The 20,197-nt window shown below is 43.6% G+C and overlaps 1 protein-coding gene across 1 annotated transcript in view; it reads right to left on the reverse strand.

Annotated features, from left to right (window-relative positions):
* The window catches only part of LOC143723677 (kalirin-like), a 141,379-nt gene that overhangs the window by 60,630 nt on the left and 60,552 nt on the right, over positions 1–20,197 (reverse strand). Inside the window, exons 4-6 of the mRNA XM_077216379.1 lie at positions 15,978–16,170; positions 15,258–15,770; positions 5,692–5,814 (exon numbers count right to left, since the gene is read on the reverse strand). Of these exons, the coding sequence (XP_077072494.1) occupies positions 5,692–5,814; positions 15,258–15,770; positions 15,978–16,170 (829 nt within the window). The remainder of the gene's footprint in view (positions 1–5,691; positions 5,815–15,257; positions 15,771–15,977; positions 16,171–20,197) is intronic.

Raw genomic sequence — 20,197 nt, forward strand, 5'->3', positions numbered from 1 at the left:
ACTGCAATTAAATGAAAACGTATTATAGTTTTTTTTATTATTACTATATAAAATGCAATTAGTTGACCCAGTTAAGCAGGACTTAAGTTCATCTTCATATGTAATTTTTACAATTTCATAATAAAAATATGGTTAAAGTGTACTGCCGAATATTACTGGTAAGGATTTATGGTAAACTAAAATATACTTTTATGTCATTTCTATTGAAACTTATGTCATGTTTTTTTACATTTTAGTAATTTCATATTTGTAATGATAAGGTAGAAAATTAGTGCATTTAAAATATACTAACTTTAAATGCAATATCAAATAACATGCTAAAGTTAAAATTATAAGCACTTTATATGTGATTTAGAATATTAGTAAATACATAAAAATAAGTGTACTTATATTCTTAAACCGATTATTTAAAATGTTCTTTGACATTATTACAAAGTGCACTTTTTAAAAGTGTAATTAATTGTGTTAAGAAAGTCATGAATGTGTACTCTCTTTAAAGCTGCAGTCCGTAGTTTTTCCTCTTTGTCGCCATCTCTGTTCGAAATCTGCATTTGCAGTTATTCGCAGACTTATCAACTTTATGTGGGTTGTGCTTCGGCAGGTCAGTCGGTGTGGATAATGTCATTCGGAATCACAGATTCTACTTTTTTGGAAGTATGACCAAAATAATAATTTATCAAAAGAAAATGTCATCTGAACAAGTAACATCCACTTTTGTTCTGAAAAACTAAGGGACATTGCAGTAAATTGCGCTGATTAAATCTAACAATCCCTTCATATCACGTCAAACTGTGCAAATTATACTTTGTTCTCAAATTGTTAATGTTAACAAAATCATCAGAATTGCGTGACTACATTTAATGCACTTCAGATATTTATCCTTGTTTTCGCATGGGCCCGGTTGCAGTCACTTTTTTTTCTGTAGCCACTCCGAAATCTGAAGTCTTTTGCGTTTTACAATGGTTGAATCTCCAGTTGTCACTGGTGATTGTCATTTGAACATTTCTGGATAGTTTTGAACACTGGCTGGTTATGTACTTGCTCAAAAATATATTTTGGATCATTTTTATCCCAAAACAGTTATAGACTGGAGCTTTAAGTACACTGAATGGTCTTTTTATTTAATTGTTCTTGTATTATCTGCAAGTACAGTTTTTAAAATATATTTGTAAGATTTAAAGTACACTGCAAGTGCACATTTAGTACAATTAATCACACTTCTTTCTCACAAGGGATAAATCACTGGTGGTTGTGCGCTACAGTGATTTTACTGCTTATATGGGGTAAGCAAGTTTAGTTTATTAATTCATTCAGTTTATTATTGGTAATAATTGAAATAATCAATCCATCAAATAATATAACACACTAGTTGAACTGCACAACTGTACAAACAGTCCAACTCTTTACAGATGTTGAGCATCATAGTACTTTGCTACATTCATATGCTGTACAGTAGACTATGTGGTCTATATAAGTGCTGCTTATCCAGTCTAAACTATAATTGTTTTTAAATGAATAGTTTTAACATATGTAGTATTACATGTAGTAAACAATGGCTATGTGTAACGATCACCAGCTGGAGTGCCCTCCAGAGCCACCAGAGGGCGCTCCACAATAGACTATGATCACTTCCTCACAAACTACATTTCCCATACTCACTGCCTGGACTCATCATCACTGATCACATTCACCTGTACCTCTTTGTCACTGATTGTATTCACCTGTGTCTTGTCATCCTGCTAGTCTCAGTCTATTTATACCAGGTTCATTCATTCACTCACCGTGAAGTCTTGTTGTACTGTGTGTCTGCATTTCCGAGCGTTTTCCCGTGTTTGTTTTTCTGGTTTTGACTTTGGATTGCTCTTGGACTCTGATTATTGCTGCCTGCCCTGACCCTGGACTGTTTCACTGGACTCTGATTCTCTCTGCCTGACTCGACCCTTTGCTTGTATCTGGTTTGTCTCTGCCTTGTCTCCGTTGCCCTGTTTTGCTGTTGTTGATCCCTGCCTGTTTGACTATTCTATAATAAAGCTGCATTTGGATCTTCACCTCCAAGTCTCGGAGCAGTTCATAACAGAAGACTTCGCCACACCAAGATCCAGCAGCGATGCCAACCATGGATACAGGTATACAAATCATGCGTCTCCGTCAGGGGAATCGGCCGATTGAGAAGTATGTTGAGGAGTTTATTGAACTGGCACATCTCACCTCAATGGACACAGTATGTCTTATGATCTTTTTTCGGGGAGGACTATCTGAACCGCTCAGTTCATTCATGCCCTTGCATGATCCTCACTGGACTTTAGAGCACTATATTAACCTGGCCCTTTTGTTGAGCGACTCATCGTTTACTGTGGGCGTGGTAGAGAAAGAGCTCCGTGAACCCACAGTATCTCTTCCTGCCGAGACCGGGTTCCTTCACATCTTCTCTACTGAACCTGAGGATCCTCGCGACACGCCAGTCAGCGGGTCTGACACTGGATCGGTCTATGGGCGTTCAGGGCTGATGTCCAGCTTGGCAGATTCCCCGCTAAGGTCTGTACGGTCTGAAAGGATCACCGTCCTGCCTGAATCTCGTCCCGCCGAACCAGTCCCAGAGCCTGTCCAGCCAGAGCCTGTCCAGCCAGAGCCTGTCCAGCCAGAGCCTGTCCAGCCTCGCCACGTCTCAGCAGAGCTTCCAGAGCCTCGCCACGTCTCAGCAGAGCTTCCAGAGCCCCGCCACGTCTCAGCAGAGCTTCCAGAGCCCAGCCACGTCCAGCCAGAGCTTCACGTCAGCCACGTCCAGCCAGAGCTTCACGTCAGCCACTTCCAGCCAGAGCTTCACGTCAGCCACGTCCAGCCAGAGCTTCACGTCAGCCACGTCCAGCCAGAGCTTCACGTCAGCCACGTCCAGCCAGAGCTTCACGTCAGCCACGTCCAGCCAGAGCTAGACGTCAGCCACGTCCAGCCAGAGACGCTTCACATCACTTCTACAGAGCCAGTGTCTACGGACAAGATGGCCACCTTCGAGCCAGTGTCTACGGACAAGATGGCCGATCCAGAGTCTGTTCACGTCACTTCCTCCGAGCCAGTGTCTACGGACAAGATGGCCGAACCAGAGACTGTTCACGTCACTTCCTCCGAGCCAGTGTCTACGGACAAGATGGCCGCCTCCAAGCCAGTGTCTACGGACAAGATGGCCGCCTCCGAGCCAGTGTCTACGGACAAGATGGCCGCCTCCGAGCCAGTGTCTACGGACAAGATGGCCGATTCAGAGACTGTTCACGTTACTTCTGCCGAGCCGGAGTCTGTTCCTGTTCCTGAGCCAGAGCCAGAGTCTGTTCCTGTTCCTGAGCCAGAGCCAGAGTCTGTTCCTGTTCCTGAGCCAGAGCCAGAGTCTGTTCCTGTCCCAGTTCCTGAGCCGGTGCCTGTTCCTGCGCCGTGGCCGCCCGAAGGGTCTTCACCGCCGTGGCCGCCCGAGGGGTCTTCACCACCGTGGCCGCCCGAAGGGTCTTCACCGCCGTGGCCACCCGAAGGGTCTTCACCGCCATGGCCACCCGAAGGGTCTTCACCGCCCTGGCCGCCCGAGGGGTCTTCACCGCCCTGGCCGCCCGATGGACTGTCTGCTACGCCCTGGCCACCCGATGGACTGTCTGCTCCGCCCTGGCCGCCCGATGGACTGTCTGCTCCGCCCTGGCCGCCCGATGGACTGTCTGCTCCGCCCTGGCCGCCCGATGGACTGTCTGCTCCGCCCTGGCCGCCCGATGGACTGTCTGCTCCGCCCTGGCCGCCCGATGGACTGTCTGCTCCGCCCTGGCCTTCCGTCCTGTCGCAGTCTCCAGGTCCTCTTCTGCTCCACGAACCTGGCCCTCCATCCCGCCTCCGGATCCGCCTCCATGCCACCACCCACCTGGACAGTTTTGGAGCGTCTGGAAGCCGCTCATGGGGGGGGGGCTATGTAACGATCACCAGCTGGAGTGCCCTCCAGAGCCACCAGAGGGCGCTCCACAATAGACTATGATCACTTCCTCACAAACTACATTTCCCATACTCACTGCCTGGACTCATCATCACTGATCACATTCACCTGTACCTCTTTGTCACTGATTGTATTCACCTGTGTCTTGTCATCCTGCTAGTCTCAGTCTATTTATACCAGGTTCATTCATTCACTCACCGCGAAGTCTTGTTGTACTGTGTGTCTGCATTTCCGAGCGTTTTCCCGTGTTTGTTTTTCTGGTTTTGACTTTGGATTGCTCTTGGACTCTGATTATTGCTGCCTGCCCTGACCCTGGACTGTTTCACTGGACTCTGATTCTCTCTGCCTGACTCGACCCTTTGCTTGTATCTGGTTTGTCTCTGCCTTGTCTCCGTTGCCCTGTTTTGCTGTTGTTGATCCCTGCCTGTTTGACTATTCTATAATAAAGCTGCATTTGGATCTTCACCTCCAAGTCTCGGAGCAGTTCATAACACTATGTTTACATGCACAACTTTTGTATCCATTGGACTGAATTTATTCCGATTGATAGATCTGTGTGATTAACCATGTGATCGGGTTAATCTGCGCGTTTAATGGTCACAAGCTTCAATTTGGAATAGATTTTTTGACATGGGCACACTGAACGAACATACAGAGTTTCCCCGCTGTTTGCACATAATAACCATTCTCCTAAATTTGTTCTTTATTTGTTTTGAACAGCAGACTTAATATTTATCCATTTCTGGTCATAATTTAGAGACAATGAGCATATCTATTGTGCTGCCTATATTTATCACGCAGTAAAAATGCCCCTGTGTCTGTGGATGCGAATCTGAAACAAGGACTGGTGGGACACAGTGGAAAGGATAATTTTAGAATGACGGGACACTCATTTATATGACACTTTATTCAACAGGAAGATCAACTCGTTCCGCGCGTCATACGTCATTACGCTATTTCAACATCATTGCACATGCGCAGTACTTTCAGTTTCGGTTTTAAATCCGATCAAGTGTTTACATGTCCTCTCGATCGGATTACAAAAGGAATAAACCACCCCTTCAATCCAATCGAAATTTTATTCGGATCGAGCTCAATTGGATCGATTAAGGTGTTTACATGAAGGCTTTTCAGTCCACTTTATGAATGAACAAGATACATCTTCTTTCTCTCACAGTAACTACCAAGAGAACCGAAGGGGGAAAGAGCCCTTTTAACCACATTAGACTATTGACACCATGAACACAAATGGACTCATATTAAAACCAAAGCCTAATGAGGCATAAAGCAACATTCGTGCTTGGATAAAGAAGAGGAGGATGAATTAACAGTGTGAGTGTGTTTGTGTCTCTGAGATCAGATGATTGGGAGCTTGATTAAAGGAATTCTGGTTGGCTGATTAGACTGCAGGAATTACAGAAACAATGATCTGAAGAATGAGCTTCTGGACATCCCTACTGTGTGCATTGAAGAAACAATCAGGCAGCATTAGCTGCATACTAGTTGTAGACAACCCTAGCTATGCTGGTGGAAAACTGGTTGAGCTAGTTAACTATGCTCTTCAATCGACTTGAAACAGTTCAATTCGACTTGAAACAGTTGAGCAGCTCAACCACCCTTAAGTGATAGTTAACCTAAAAATAAGAATTCTGTCATTATTTACTCACCTTCATGTTGTTCCAAAGCCATACGGTTTTTATTTAACTTCAGAACACAAATGACAAATGACATACCATGGAGTTCATGGCGAAGTGGTTGTGCTGAGTCTGTAGCTCCACAGCATGCTGGTAGCTCACACCGATCTCTGTGTGGCTCTGAAGAAACAACTCCTTATTGTGACTGATCCACTCAAACATCTACAGAGATGACAATAGAAAGTCATTAAATGTAATCCTGGACCATTGCTTTATGAAGTTTACACATCACTACGGTTGGGCGTGTCTTACTAAATATACAGCACACATTATAAATCAAACAACACAGACTAGCGTACGACAGGCTCAGAATGCAGACAGATAACAGAATGACAATTGTAAACATTTCAACCATTTAGTTTTAGCAGACGATAAGAAATCCATTCATATAGGCATGTTAACATAGGGAGACATCACTAGATTAACAGCGTTTTGTGTTTTAGTAAGAAAAAATGACGGATTCTTGTGTACAATCAGAGAGGTTTGCTGGGAAGTTTTGTGTTTTGTCATAAATTAAGATAAATCCATTTGTTGATAAAATGCTATGCTAAAACACTGATATCAGTTGTAGGAGCTTTTAAAGGATTTACACTGTCTGGAACATTAATCTAGCATTTTTTTTTTTTAAACAATAAATGCCTTTTTGTCAGTGTCAGACTTTAACATTCCCATCTGTGACATCACATACTGTAGGCTACATACACTTGCAGACAAAAAGTATGTGAACCCTAAGGATTTACCATATATATATATTAGATGTATAAAATAGTATTATAAAAATATATAAAAATATATGTTCTCCACTTTAAAGATCAGTCCAAATTTTATGACTAGATTATTTAAAAATTCTGAATGCTTTTCCAAAGGTATCTAAATCTCTAAGATGGCTTCTGAAGAATGAGTCCAAAGAATGAGACAATCAAATCAAATTATATGGCCATTTGATGCAGAAATCCATGCTGAATCATATACTGTTGTGACTGTACATGTTTTACACATCAAAGCTTTAGAGAAATATGTATTGCATTGATTAATTCATAAACATGCTTTAAGTAACAGATGAAAATGCTACATAATGGATAATAAACAAATATGCAAATACCAAAGTCATTAAAATTCTGTCCACCTGTTTCCCCAACATGGCCTCCACTGCTTTCTGAGTGACAAACAAGTTCCCTTTCGAGGGAACTCGCGATGCGTCACTTGACGCCTTGGGAACGCCCCCAGCGTGCATGCGTCTGAGCATCAATGTCAACTAGTCCAATGGAAAGAATGAGCGTCACGGGCGGGTGACGTCATGACCAGGAAGGGATAAAGGCTCACCCGGTGAAACGCGGCATTAGCTTCTGTGTCTCAGCAAGCGATCTGTGTCATTTTGTCTCTGTCTATTTACTGTTGTCTGTTGCGGAAAAGGATGGAAACTAAGCAAGTGTACAAACAGTGTGTTTCTCCCTGCCCGTGTTATTTAACGGGTGGGGACACACACGAGCTTTGTGTCGTTTGTTTGGGAGTGGAGCATGCGGTCTCAGCCTTCGAGGGGGCTGAGTGCCAGCACTGTGAGATGTTACCGCTTCGCATGCTCCGCTCTCGCCTGTCACTCTTTGATAAAGTGAGTGGGCAGGCTCGCGATCCACAGGGATCAGGACCCGCGTCTGCTGAGGCGGCGCGGAGAATGCATTCCTGGGGATCGCAAAAGGATCTTTCGGAGGGGTTGGAGACGGGTCCGAGGGCTCTTTCTCCTTCCTTACCCGAGAGATCCAGTGCTCTCTCCCCGGTGTCGGAAGCACGCTCTGCGGTTTCTTTCGCCCGGGGAGAGAGCCCTCCACTACTTTGTTGCTCTTCCTCCGAGGAGGTTGATGTGATGAGTGTGGAGAGTGTAAGCACACACATGGGGGAAAGGGATTCACAATTTATTTCCCCAGCATATGATGAGCTGGTGGATGTTATGTCGCGGGCTGTAGAGAAGTTAAATATTGAATGGCCATCTGAGAATAAGGGCGCTCGTCCTAAAAGCAAATTAGATGAGCGCTTTTTATCTTCAACCACATTATCTCCACCACGAGGGCTTCCATTTTTTCCCGATTTACACAATGAGATTTCAAAATCGTGGAATAAACCATACTCATCACGTCTTTTCAGCCCTCATGTTAACACTTATTCGAGAATAAGAGGGCTGAAAGAGTATGGTTATGAGGCGATGCCCCAGGCGGAAGAGAATTTAGCCAGTTATCTTTCCCCTGGTCCCGCATCGTCTCTGAAAGCCTCGGCTTTGCCCACTAGACCGCTTAAAGCCACTTCGGTGTTAGTGGGCAAAGCTTATACGGCAGCAGGTCAAGCTGGAGCATGTCTGCATACTATGGCAGTGCTCCAGGCTTATCAAGCTGACCTGCTGGGGGATCTGGATAGTAGTGAGGGAGTCAGTCATGACGAGATTCGTGAACTTCGTCGGGCTACCGATCTTTCTCTCAGGGCTACTAAGGAGACCGCCAGAGCAATTGGGCGGTCTATGGCAGCCTTGGTAGCTACTGAGAGACATTTATGGTTGAATCTGTCTGAAATCAAAGAAAAAGATCGAGCTTTTTTATTAGATGCTCCGCTTGAACCTTCTGGTCTCTTCGGCGACGCAGTCCACGCGGTCGTCGAGAGATTTCAGGAGTCAAAAAAACAAGCGGACGTTTTTAAAAAGTTTATCCCTCGCCGGGTCCAGCCCCCTGGGGCTGCTGGGCGTGAGCAGCCCCAGCCGTCAAGCTCATCATATCGTGTGCATCAGAAAGAGAGTGTTGCGTCTCGTGCACCTCCACGTAGAGACTGGAGACAGACGCAACCCTCTCAACCGAAGTCTTCTAAGTCGAAGCCGGATCTGAGGACCGTTCTTCAGGCGAAGAAGACTTCGGTTCAAAAAAAAAAAAGGTCCTGATGTTCACGCATCAGGCCTGTGAGGACAGCCCCGACCGAAGTGGAGCGGTGTACACCTCATTTTACGGTGCCCGTTCCATTTCGGGGTCCTCACGAGACCGTTCTGCCAACCCTGCCACCCTCGGTGCTTCAGGGCGCAGCGGTCTCCAGCGAGTCGCTGATGCTATGCTGCGGCACAGCATCGGTTTCGCGCCCTCTGAGGGGGGCCTTAGAGCGGCCAGTTCAGGTAGTTCCTGCCATTATGTTTCAGGCTCCGGAATTGGCTGTCTCGATAACACCAGAGACCAGCCTCGAGAGGCTGGTTCCCTTAGTAAATTTTCTGGCAGCGTGGAAGCTTCTGCCGAATATTTCTCATTGGGTCCTGCAGATTGTAGAGAAAGGATACAGAATCCAGTTTGGTTCTCGTCCTCCTCGTTACAACGGGGTGCTGCCCACAGTGGTGCATCCCGAGCAGGCTCTGGTAATGGAGCAAGAGGTAAAGGCCCTGTTAGCAAAGGAAGCTATAGAACAGGTGTACTCACCCGACAGAGAGTCGGGTTTTTACAGCCGTTATTTCATTGTTCCAAAAAAGGATGGGGGGTTGCGTCCCATTTTAGATCTTCGTCTGTTGAATCGTTCAGTACAGAAACTCAAGTTCAAGATGCTGACACTCAAACAGATTGCGACTCAAATCAGATCCGAGGACTGGTTTGTCACGATAGATCTGAAGGACGCCTACTTCCATATCTCCATCCTCCCTCAGCACAGGAAGTTCCTAAGGTTTTCTTTCGGGGGCAAAGAATACCAATATCGGGTTCTTCCTTTCGGTCTAGCTTTATCACCCCGCACGTTCACGAAATGCGTGGATGCAGCTCTAGCCCCTCTCAGGCTTCAGGGCATACGTATTCTGAACTACATCGACGACTGGCTGGTTCTGGCGGAATCAGAGCAGTCGGCGGTTCGGCACCGAGGTGTCGTTCTCGCTCATATGCAGATGTTGGGGTTGAGGCTCAACGCCAAGAAGAGTGTTCTTTCTCCAGTACAGAGAACCACTTTCCTTGGTGTGGTATGGGATTCAGTGACGATGCGGGCCACTCTATCGCCCGTTCGTGTAGCTGCTATCCTGACAGCCACCAAAGAGCTAAAGCTAGGCCAGTCACGCACTGTGAAACAGTTCGAGAGACTGTTGGGTCTCTTGGCGGCAGCGTCCAACGTGATTCCTTTTGGCCTGCTGTACATGAGACCTTTACAGTGGTGGCTAAGGACCAGAGGGTTCTCCCCGAGGGGAAACCCACTTCGTATGATCAAGGTCACGCGGCGGTGCCTTCGTGCCTTAATTATATGGAGGAAACATTGGTTCTTAACCCAGGGTCCGGTATTGGGAGCTCTTTGCCATCGTGTTACGATCTCGACAGATGCTTCCCTCACCGGCTGGGGAGCGGTAATGGAAGGCCGCTCGGTTCAGGGTCTGTGGAAAAGTCATCATCTTTCGTGGCACATCAATTGCCTGGAGATGATGGCTGTCTTCAATGCGTTGAGACAGTTTCTCCCAGACCTGAGGGGCCATCATGTGCTTGTACGAACAGACAACACATCAGTGGTCTCTTATCTGAACCGTCAGGGGGGTCTGCGGTCGCGTCCGCTCTGCAAACTGGCGCACCAGATCCTCCTGTGGTCTCTGGGGAAGGTACTCTCCCTGAGGGCAGTGTATATTCCTGGGGACCAGAATGTGGGGGCAGACATCCTGTCGAGGCAGGAGCTGAGGCCAGGGGACTGGAGACTCCACCCCGAGGCGGTGGAGAAAATTTGGGAGTTTTACGGCCAAGCAGAGGTGGATCTGTTTGCGTCTCAGCACACGACGCACTGTCCACTTTGGTTCTCCCTTACTCACCCAGCCCCCCTGGGGCTGGATGCTATGGTGCAGACGTGGCCGAGGCTACGTCTGTACGCATTTCCCCCTGTTGCTCTGCTCCCAGGAGTTCTGGAACGAGTCCGCCAGTACGGAATAAGCCTACTGCTTGTAGCACCACGCTGGCCGAGTCGGATCTGGTTTGCGGACCTGATCCATCTCTTAGACGGTCCTCCCTTGGAGATCCCGATCAGGAGAGACCTTCTGTCTCAGGCCGGGGGCACAATATTTCACCCTCGGCCAGAGATTTGGAACCTGTGGGTTTGGCCTCTGAGGGGGCCCAACTCATAGAGAGTGGTCTCTCAGCTGAGGCTGCTGAGACCATCCTAAGCTCCAGAGCTCCAGCTACTAGGAAACTATATGCGCTGAAATGGAAAGTTTTTTCTGTATGGTGTCACCGACATCAGTGGGATCCGGTTAACTGTTCTGTGAACACAGTACTCGAGTTCTTGCAGGAGCGCTTTACGTCAGGTTTATGTCCTTCCACACTTAAGGTTTACGTGGCGGCCATTGCGGCTTACCACGCCCTGGTTGGGGGTACATCGTTGGGTCGAGACCCCCTGATTACACGTTTCCTTCGTGGCACACTGAGGCTGAGGCCTGCAACTCGCACTAGGGTGCCAGCTTGGGATTTGGCATTAGTACTAGAAGGCCTGTCTAGGGCTCCATTCGAGCCCTTAGATTCGGTTTCAGAGAAATTTCTTACCCTTAAGACTATCTTTCTGCTAGCTATTTCGTCCCTTAAGAGAGTTGGAGACCTTCAGGCCCTTTCGGTTTCCCCCACTTGCCTTGAGTTTGCACCGGGGATGGTCAAGGCATTCTTATATCCAAAACAGGGATACGTCCCTAAGGTGCCGACCTTGATTCCGAGGCCTATCGTGCTGCAGGCTTTCTGTCCTCCTCCTTTTACATCTGCGGACCAGGAAAGGCTGAACCTCTTGTGTCCAGTGCGAGCACTGGATACTTATGTTCATCGGACATCTTCTATGAGGAAGTCCGACCAGTTATTTATTTGCTTTGGATCACCTAAGAAGGGTCTTCCTGCTTCTAAACAGACGGTTAGCAAGTGGATAGTCGAGGCTATTTCACTTGCATACGAGTACTCTGACCATCCGTGTCCCTTGGTGGTCAGAGCTCACTCAACGAGGGGTATGGCGGCCTCTAAAGCCTTGTTATTTGGGGTTTCCCTCCAAGACGTTTGTGATGCGGCAGGCTGGTCCTCACCGCTCACATTCGTCAGGTTTTACAGTTTGGACCTGGATGCTGCCCCAGGTTCTCAGGTGCTTAGTGCTTAGTTCCAACAGACTGACACTCAGGTACTTGGAATTCTGGCGTTTTGGGTATTCTCGTTCCCAAGGCGTCAAGTGACGCATCGCGAGTTCCCTCGAAAGGGAACGTCTCAGGTTACTACTGTAACCATAGTTCCCTGAGAAAGGGAACGAGACGATGCGTCACCCTGCCATACTTCCTGCTTCCCTGTGATCGGCTTGCTTCGACTTTTTGAAGCTAATGCCGCGTTTCACCGGGTGAGCCTTTATCCCTTCCTGGTCATGACGTCACCCGCCCGTGACGCTCATTCTTTCCATTGGACTAGTTGACATTGATGCTCAGACGCATGCACGCTGGGGGCGTTCCCAAGGCGTCAAGTGACGCATCGTCTCGTTCCCTTTCTCAGGGAACTATGGTTACAGTAGTAACCTGAGACGTTATCCTTCAATACCGAATAACTATCCTAAATAAATATTTAATTAGAACTGCAAATGAATTGCACTTGTAATCAAGATAAGAGCTCAGAGACAGGCTAATTGATAATCTAGTTGACTGCCTGCATTCCTATTATATCAATTGGATGGTTTAATCTAATAGGGCTGGGCTCGTAAAATAAAGTTGGACAGAGGTATTAATTAGCAGAATGACTGCTTGCTCTTGGCCTTTTGACATAAGGAGGCCTGGCACAATGACAGACAAATGATTTTCAATCATGTTCACCCACGATGAGTGAAAGGTTGTCTGTGCAGTAGCTAAAAATAAACGCCTGCGCTCTGAATGAAACAAAATCATCAGAACAAAGCACTTATGTGTACTCAGTATCAGATGGGCCCATATGTGCGGCCCTCTGGCCCTTCAACTTGTGTCTGAACAATTATCTCAAACTCACTGTTATCGTGAAGTGGGGTGAAGTTAGTGTAAGGTCACATCTTAACCCTATAAAGCCTGTATTATCATTTGATACACATATTTCTATGGCTTCTAAATTATCACCATGATCTAAACTTTACTGGAAAACCTGCCTTATGTCATTGATTTTTTGTTCATACTTTTTAGCAAGTAGGCTAAAGGGCCTTCAGATTGTGTATTTTTTTGTAAGAAACTTTACTGATTTAAACACAGGAATAACTAAGATATATTATTGGGAGAAATAGTTAACAATATTTATATAAGTGAGTAGTCAGTTGTACTGTTATAAATATCTCATTTATTTGCTTTACAAGCTATCAGAATTTAATCTTGTTGTTACCTTATAAATAACAACATCTACACCAAAGTGCATATTTTTGTTCAGTTTTGGCCTGTGTCTTTTTTTGTTCTTAAGTATGAGCTCCATATTCTCACAATATCATACTATACCTGCCATTCTCTATACCATTTTCTGCACTCTACATACGTTTCCTGGCTTTATACCCTGAATCATGAATGGGACTTCTGCTGTTTCCAACCAGCTTTTATCATTTGCTCATCACCTTTTTCGATTTTTCTATTTTTGGATCTTTATTGTAAAATGGCAAAAAAAAATGTTTTTCCAGTGGCTAGTGTATTTTTCCAATTGTTTTCAAAGGGAGCGCCACATTTTTCAAACGCCAGTGTCACGTACTGCTCTGAGACAAGAAGGTTGAGGATCCAAATGCAGTTTTATTAAAGGGTAATCCACAATCGTAGTCGAAAACAGGCAAGAGGTCAGAGCACAGTAAATCAGTCCAATCAAACAAATCCAGAGGGTGAGACAGGAATGGGAAAACCAGGACACAGGCAGATATCAAAAACCAAGAACATGGAAAACAGAAGAAAAAGCTCAGAGATGGAGGTTAAACACTATCAAGACTAACCAGGCTCATATGGGGTGAGCTAAACAAGGTAAAGACACTAAGACGGGTGAATGTGATCATGGCTGATTAGTCTGGGTAAAGGTTTATGGAAAATGTAGTTTGTGGATGCGTGGTGATTGTCCGGGTTGGAGTGCCCTCTGATGGTTATCACTCTCACTGGTGATCGTTACAGCCAGGGTAGTGTTGCACCAGCCGTTCGTAAGTTATTTCTTATATTGGAAGGTAAAGTCCACTAGAGGCTTAAAAATTACTAGCTAGTTTGTAAATAACTCTGTACTTTATTCTGTTGCATCATTTGTTCATAAGGCAGAACGTAGCTAGTAGGTCGTAAGCTCTCCGTAAAGTAATGCGTAGTCACATAATATGACGTTTACCCTCGATGATCCAAAATCAGCCTTCAAATACGTGAGCAGAAATTGAGTTGAAATGCTGTGAATTTCAATTACCTTTCATTGGTTCACTCAAAGTTGCGGAAGCTATTGCTATGGGAACAGATTCGGAGTGACGAATTTCTGAAGTCCTTATGCCATCATGCCATTTTATTGGCCAGAGAGATAGATAGATGAGGTTCATTCCTGTGTTACGCAGCACGTTTGAGCTTCTGCAAGAACCAATAGGTTCATTCTCGTGTTACGCAGCAGGTTTGAGCTTCTGCAAGAACCAATGAAGTTCATTCTCGTGTTACGCAGCACGTTTGAGCTTCTGCAAGAACCAATGAGGTTCATTCTTGTGTTACGCGGCACGTTTGAGCTTCTGCAAGAACCAATGAGGTTCATTATTGTGTTACGCAGCACGTTTGAGCTTCAGCAAGAGCCAATGAGGTTCATTCTCGTGTTACGCAGCACGTTTGAGCTTCAGCAAGAGCCAATGAGGTTCATTCTCGTGTTACGCAGCACGTTTGAGCTTCAGCAAGAGCCAATGAGGTTCATTCTCGTGTTACGCAGCACGTTTGAGCTTCAGCAAGAGCCAATGAGGTTCATTCTCGTGTTACGCAGCACGTTTGAGCTTCAGCAAGAACCAATGAGGATTGTTCTTGCGTGTCAGAAAGGTTTGTTTCAGCTTCTGTTTATGTTCGCTGATCAATGTTAATATGTGCATACAATTCTGAATTGAATCTATTCATCGTATAAGCGATCGTGTCTCCTCAGAAAATGTGGGTTTTCTCTCTATTCATATTAATTCGTTTTATGATCTCTTTATGAACTTTTTGAAGCGTCAAAGTGGTATAGTTGCATGGACTGTCATTTAAGAGACAGTGATCATTTCATTTAAAATAACTGCATTTGTGTTTCGAAGATGAAAGAAAATCTTACGGGTTTGGAATGGCATGAGGATGAGTAATTAATGACAACTTTTCATTTTTGGGTGAACTATCCCTTTAACTAACATCAAAAAAGGTTAATAGATGCTGTAAAAATATATTGCTCATATTTAGTTCATGTTAACTAATGCATTAACATTGTAAAGTGTTACCCATATTTGCAATCTATTTGTGAAAGAGTGGAATAAACCAAAGTTTTGGAAACACTTTGGAGTAATAGCATACCAATGCAATATATAGAGTATTAAAGAGTAATAGCATATATCAGTGTATTTTTTCCAAAAGTAAATTTTCCAAATTTCTTATTTACACATACATACAATAAAACAGCCATAATTTTGTCAATTCACACCAGGTTAAACCCGTGCTCACTTACCTTCTCTGCATCCTGTTCAAACAGTCGGAGCTGAAAACACTGATCCAGCTTCAGTTTTCTTAGGTGCCACATCTGGTGCAGGTGCTGTCTGGTGCTGTGGAGTTTATCCAGCAGACTGGCAATCTTCGGAACCACACTCTGGAAGTCGGCACTTCCAGAAATACAGTTCCTCCCTGAGAAGCCATCACTGGAGCGGATACACTGCAACAGTCTTTGACCTTCGTGGTCCAGCTCTTCCACTGGAGCCTTCATCACCTTCTTCTTCAGCTGAGTGTGCTCATCGATGAGTCTCCGAGATCCCTCCACGTCCACCGGGAACTCCTTCTTAGCCAACATCTCCTGCAGATCTTCCAGGCGGGAGAGGAGGTGAACGGCACTGGCCAGGAACTCCTCGAGAGCGACCCGGAGCTCAATCCATTCCTCATGATTATATTCCAGAGATCCCTCAAAGTCGTCCGTTAACTGAGACGGGTCCACTAGTTTGGTCAAACCCTCCACAGACACCATGCTAGTCTGTCAGCGAGAAGGGAGAAATAGACATGTCAGTTTAGGCTGAAAGTAACTTGTTGGATGTGAGCCATGAATGAATTATAACATGGAAACATAAAGTTTGACATTTTAACAGCTAAATCACTACACCAAACTATGTGCAGATAAGCAGATGATGATACTTTAGAGTCTGAAATGGGGAAGACAGCTACTCAGTAATTTCATTTTTACCTCGAAGGTGAACTTGGCACTGCCAAAGTTGGTCTTCTGTTTCTGCCAGAAGTTGTCTGGTTTGATGATGAGAGCGACGCAGATCTCAGCTGGAAACGCTTCCTGCAGGGTCTTCAGTAACGGTTTTATCAGTTCCCACTTAGAACCGCGCATATCAATAATCACAGTGAAACCTCTCTTACACACGTCCTCACTGAAACAGACAGAGAAGGAGAGATTTATAGAAACATAGCAGAATGAGTGCAACAATTATTAAGTAATTATTAGTTTTCTAGACTACTAAATATAATAATAAGTATAGTAAAGTAAAGTATAATAAAAAGTAAGTGCTTACTGAAGATATGTCAAATTTATTGCACAGAAAAATAGTGAGCTACTCAACACAAGTAAAACAGTTGCAGACTGTTTTATTGTTACCTAATATTAAATCACTTTAATATGTATATTTAATAAAATAAAATGGTAACAATTTATAATAAGTAAAAATACAATAATGAAGTACCAACAAAATCATTAACAAACTGTTTATATTTAGTTTATAGTTAATATACTGTAGTCTCTAAATTGTTAATATATTAATAAGCTGCATACAAGTAGTGAGTTCTTCATTTATTGTCACTGGAATTAACACAATTATTATTGTTTAATTAGCTCATAGTAAAGGAATTGTTACTTGGTTATAGTTAGAGTAAATATTTCTCACTTTAGATTGGGTAACAGAAAATGGGAAAATGTCATTAATTAAGTGCTTTAAACCAATCTTTATTAGACATTAATTTTCAGTTTAATTAATATTAATTTTTCCAATATTAAAGACACACACACACACACACACACACACACACACACACACACACACACACACACACACACACACACACACACACACACACACGTTTTGTTTTAAAGGAACACTTAATACTAATGCAATTAATGTACAATAAAGGTTGGTGTAAAGCATTTAATAAATAAAATTTGCCAATTTTCCAAGAACTATTTAGAGTAAATAAGTTGCTAACAAAGCATAAAAAACATTATCTAATATACACTAATTATACAAATATAATTTGGTTAATTACAGTGACAATTAGTGAAGAACTCGCTATTTGTATATGTGACACTGGACCACAAAACCAGTCAGATGGGTAAATATTTTGAGATTGAATATTGAGATATATACACAAGCTGAATAAATAAGCTTTCCATTGATGTATAGTTTGTTAGGATAGGACAATATTTGGCAGAGATACAACTATTGGAAAATCTGTAATCTCAGGGTGCAAAAAAATCAAAATATTGAGAAAATTGCCTAAAATTATCCATTTATGTTCGCGATTGTGCTGCATTCACTCACAAAAATAAATGTTTTATATATTTACGGTAGGACATTTACAAAATGTCCTCATGGAACATGATCTGTACTTAATATCCTAATGATTTTTGTCATAAAAGAAAAATCGATAATTTTGACCCATACAATGTTTTTTTGGCTATTGCCACAAATATGCCCTTGCGACTTGTGACTGGTTTTGTGATCCAGGGTCACATTAACAATGTAGAGACTACAATATATGAACAATGAATTTACTATAAACAAACAGTTTGTCAATTTTTTTTAAGTACTTTATTATTTTATACTTTTGATAAAGTGTTACCAATAAATATACAAAGCGTAAAATTACCTTTAAACATGACACATGTGATGTGTGGTGCATCACAGAGCTATTGCAAGACGAGCATTTGTGTTAAAAAGTATATACATTTTTATTTTTTTTAGAAAATGGCAGATAGTTTGTCTAGATAAGACTCTTATTCCTTGGCAGGGATCGTGTAGAGACTTTGAAGCTGCACTGAAACTGACATTTGGATCTTCAAACCGATGGTTCCCGTTGAAGTCCTGGAATGTTTTCCTCAAAAACCTTAATTTATTTTCGACTGAAGAAAGAAAGACATGAACATCTTGGATGAAGTGGGGGTGAGTAAATTATCAGGAAAGGGAACTAATCCTTTGAGGTTTAAGGGAACATACATCTGGTACCTTTCACACATAATCTGTGGAACTGATCAAATGAACATGACAACTAGTTCTTTTATTTTCAACCATTTTTTTTTCCAAATGCTCAATTTTGTCTTCAATGCATTTCTTACACAGTACAATATAATTTGAGTGTGGACCACTTTTGATGAGTATTCCAGTCTGACTAATATTAAATGAGTCACTTGACCCAGAGATAAGGACAAAGAGAGAGAGAGAGAGAGAGAGAGAGAGAGAGAGAGAGAGAGAGAGAGAGAGAGAGAGAGAGAGAGAGAGAGAGAGAGAGAGAGAGAGAGAGAGAGAGAGAGAGAGAGAGAGAGAGAGAGAGAGAGAGAGAGAGAGAGAGAGAGAGAGAGAGAGAGAGAGAGAGAGAGAGGAGTGAGTGTGCTGCACATTTTGCCTCATTATTGCATTTAAGCCACTTTGGTTCTTGAATTTCCATATACATGATATCATTCAGAATCTCTTCTACCAAATATCAGCTTGGAACAGAACCGGGTCATTTAGGCACCTTTTAAAGAGTTCCTGGATGATTGTTCACATCACGTTAAGCGGAAACAGCACAGCCTCTATTTCTGGCTCATGCTTTTGAGGTAGCGCACAGAGATTGGAAGATAAAAATAACCCTCCAGTGATTCAGTGATGGTAAAATTAACAAAACAGACTTCCGTACGCCTCAAAGAGGAAAATAAAGATGACAGAATGTCAGCACAAACGCTGTGTGGTTAGGATCCACATAATGACACAAATAAGTTTCTCTCATTTCCTGACATTCTAAGGTCTGAGTGGGAAACTTGTAAAAAACAACAGCAGCAAATTCTAACACTTTACTCCTGCGATAGGACAAACTATTGCCAAAGCCACCCTGTCGACTTTGTGTTGAGTAATTCAATAGCTGGACATAAACACTCAACACAGCCTTGAGTCTTCATCCCACACAATCTAAATTAAGAAAAACAAAGAACTTGCACATTCACCAAATGCCATCATAGACCTAATTATCATTTGTTTTATTTATCACAAAAAACACTTGATAGAAGATTTTCTACCCATTTTTGTTGTTGCTGTGGCAAAAATGTGTGAAGATCTGCTGTTAGAACAATACAAGACGAAACATTTGGTTCAGAGAAGGGGATCAAGAAATGATACCAACAAATTAAGAATTTGTTCCCATGACTTTCTTCCCGTTTTTTTAATTTTTCTTTTCATACTTGACAAAGTTGTACTATTTTGTTCTCTTGTAAATTGTGGTCATGATTTAACTAAATTAAAAGAGAGAACAAATTAGTACAACATGGCCAAGATTTACCTAAAATGACAAAATAAATTAATAAAATGTAGCCACAAATTAATAAAGGGGCTTTCGCAAAGGGTAGTTCTAGGAACTAGCCACCAGGGTGGTTCCCCGAGAACTAATTGTTCACCTAGGAACATTTTCCTGGTTGCATTCGCACCTCCAGCAGGAACTCTGAAGTTAAATAAGCCGCGCTTGTAGTTGTGACCTTTATTTTGACGGCATCGCAGACCTTTATTTTGACGGCGCTGAGAACGCCACCCAGAGCCTGAGCTCACACTGCTCCATTCTCCGTGTTCATTAGTTTACGATCTGTCTAACAGTCCTGTCTAATACGTTATTAGATAGAACTATTATACATAGAAAGTAGACAGTAATGAAAAGTTCTATTACGAGAGATTCTCTCGTATTGCGTAAGATAGCTTACGCTACGGGTAAAGTCATCTTTGCTCGAGATATTGAAGCCAAAAATTATCCTTAATTTTGTATTTATTGTCAACGCAGTGCAGCAGCTAGCAGACCTTGAGCAGGCATATTGCGTGCTCAATGGTTGGCCTGCAGCAACTGCTGCAACCTACCAGTGAGCCTCGCGCGTGACGTCACGTCCAATGAGGGCGCTTCGCGCCCCTACGCATCATAGCCCGCCGAAACAGCGTATAAAAGGCAGGCTCGTAGGTTGTCTCACTGATTTCATCATCTTCAGCGAAGCTTTCCGCATCGCTGGACTCTGAGAGAAGCCTTCGCCGTTGAATCCAGAGACTAGCAAGCAGAGGAAAGCGCCTGAAGAAGCCGGTCGTCTTCGCCACCTTCAGCCATCCGTGCCTGCTACGCCATCCGGCGTGTATCCTTTATTGCTGTGTGTGTTCGCCTCTGCGAAACTCACTCTCTCTC

The sequence above is a fragment of the Siphateles boraxobius genome, unplaced genomic scaffold (genome assembly GCF_051911475.1).
Source record: "Siphateles boraxobius isolate OS27281-9 unplaced genomic scaffold, OSU_SipBor_1 7, whole genome shotgun sequence".
NCBI classification, from domain to species: domain Eukaryota; kingdom Metazoa; phylum Chordata; class Actinopteri; order Cypriniformes; family Leuciscidae; genus Siphateles; species Siphateles boraxobius.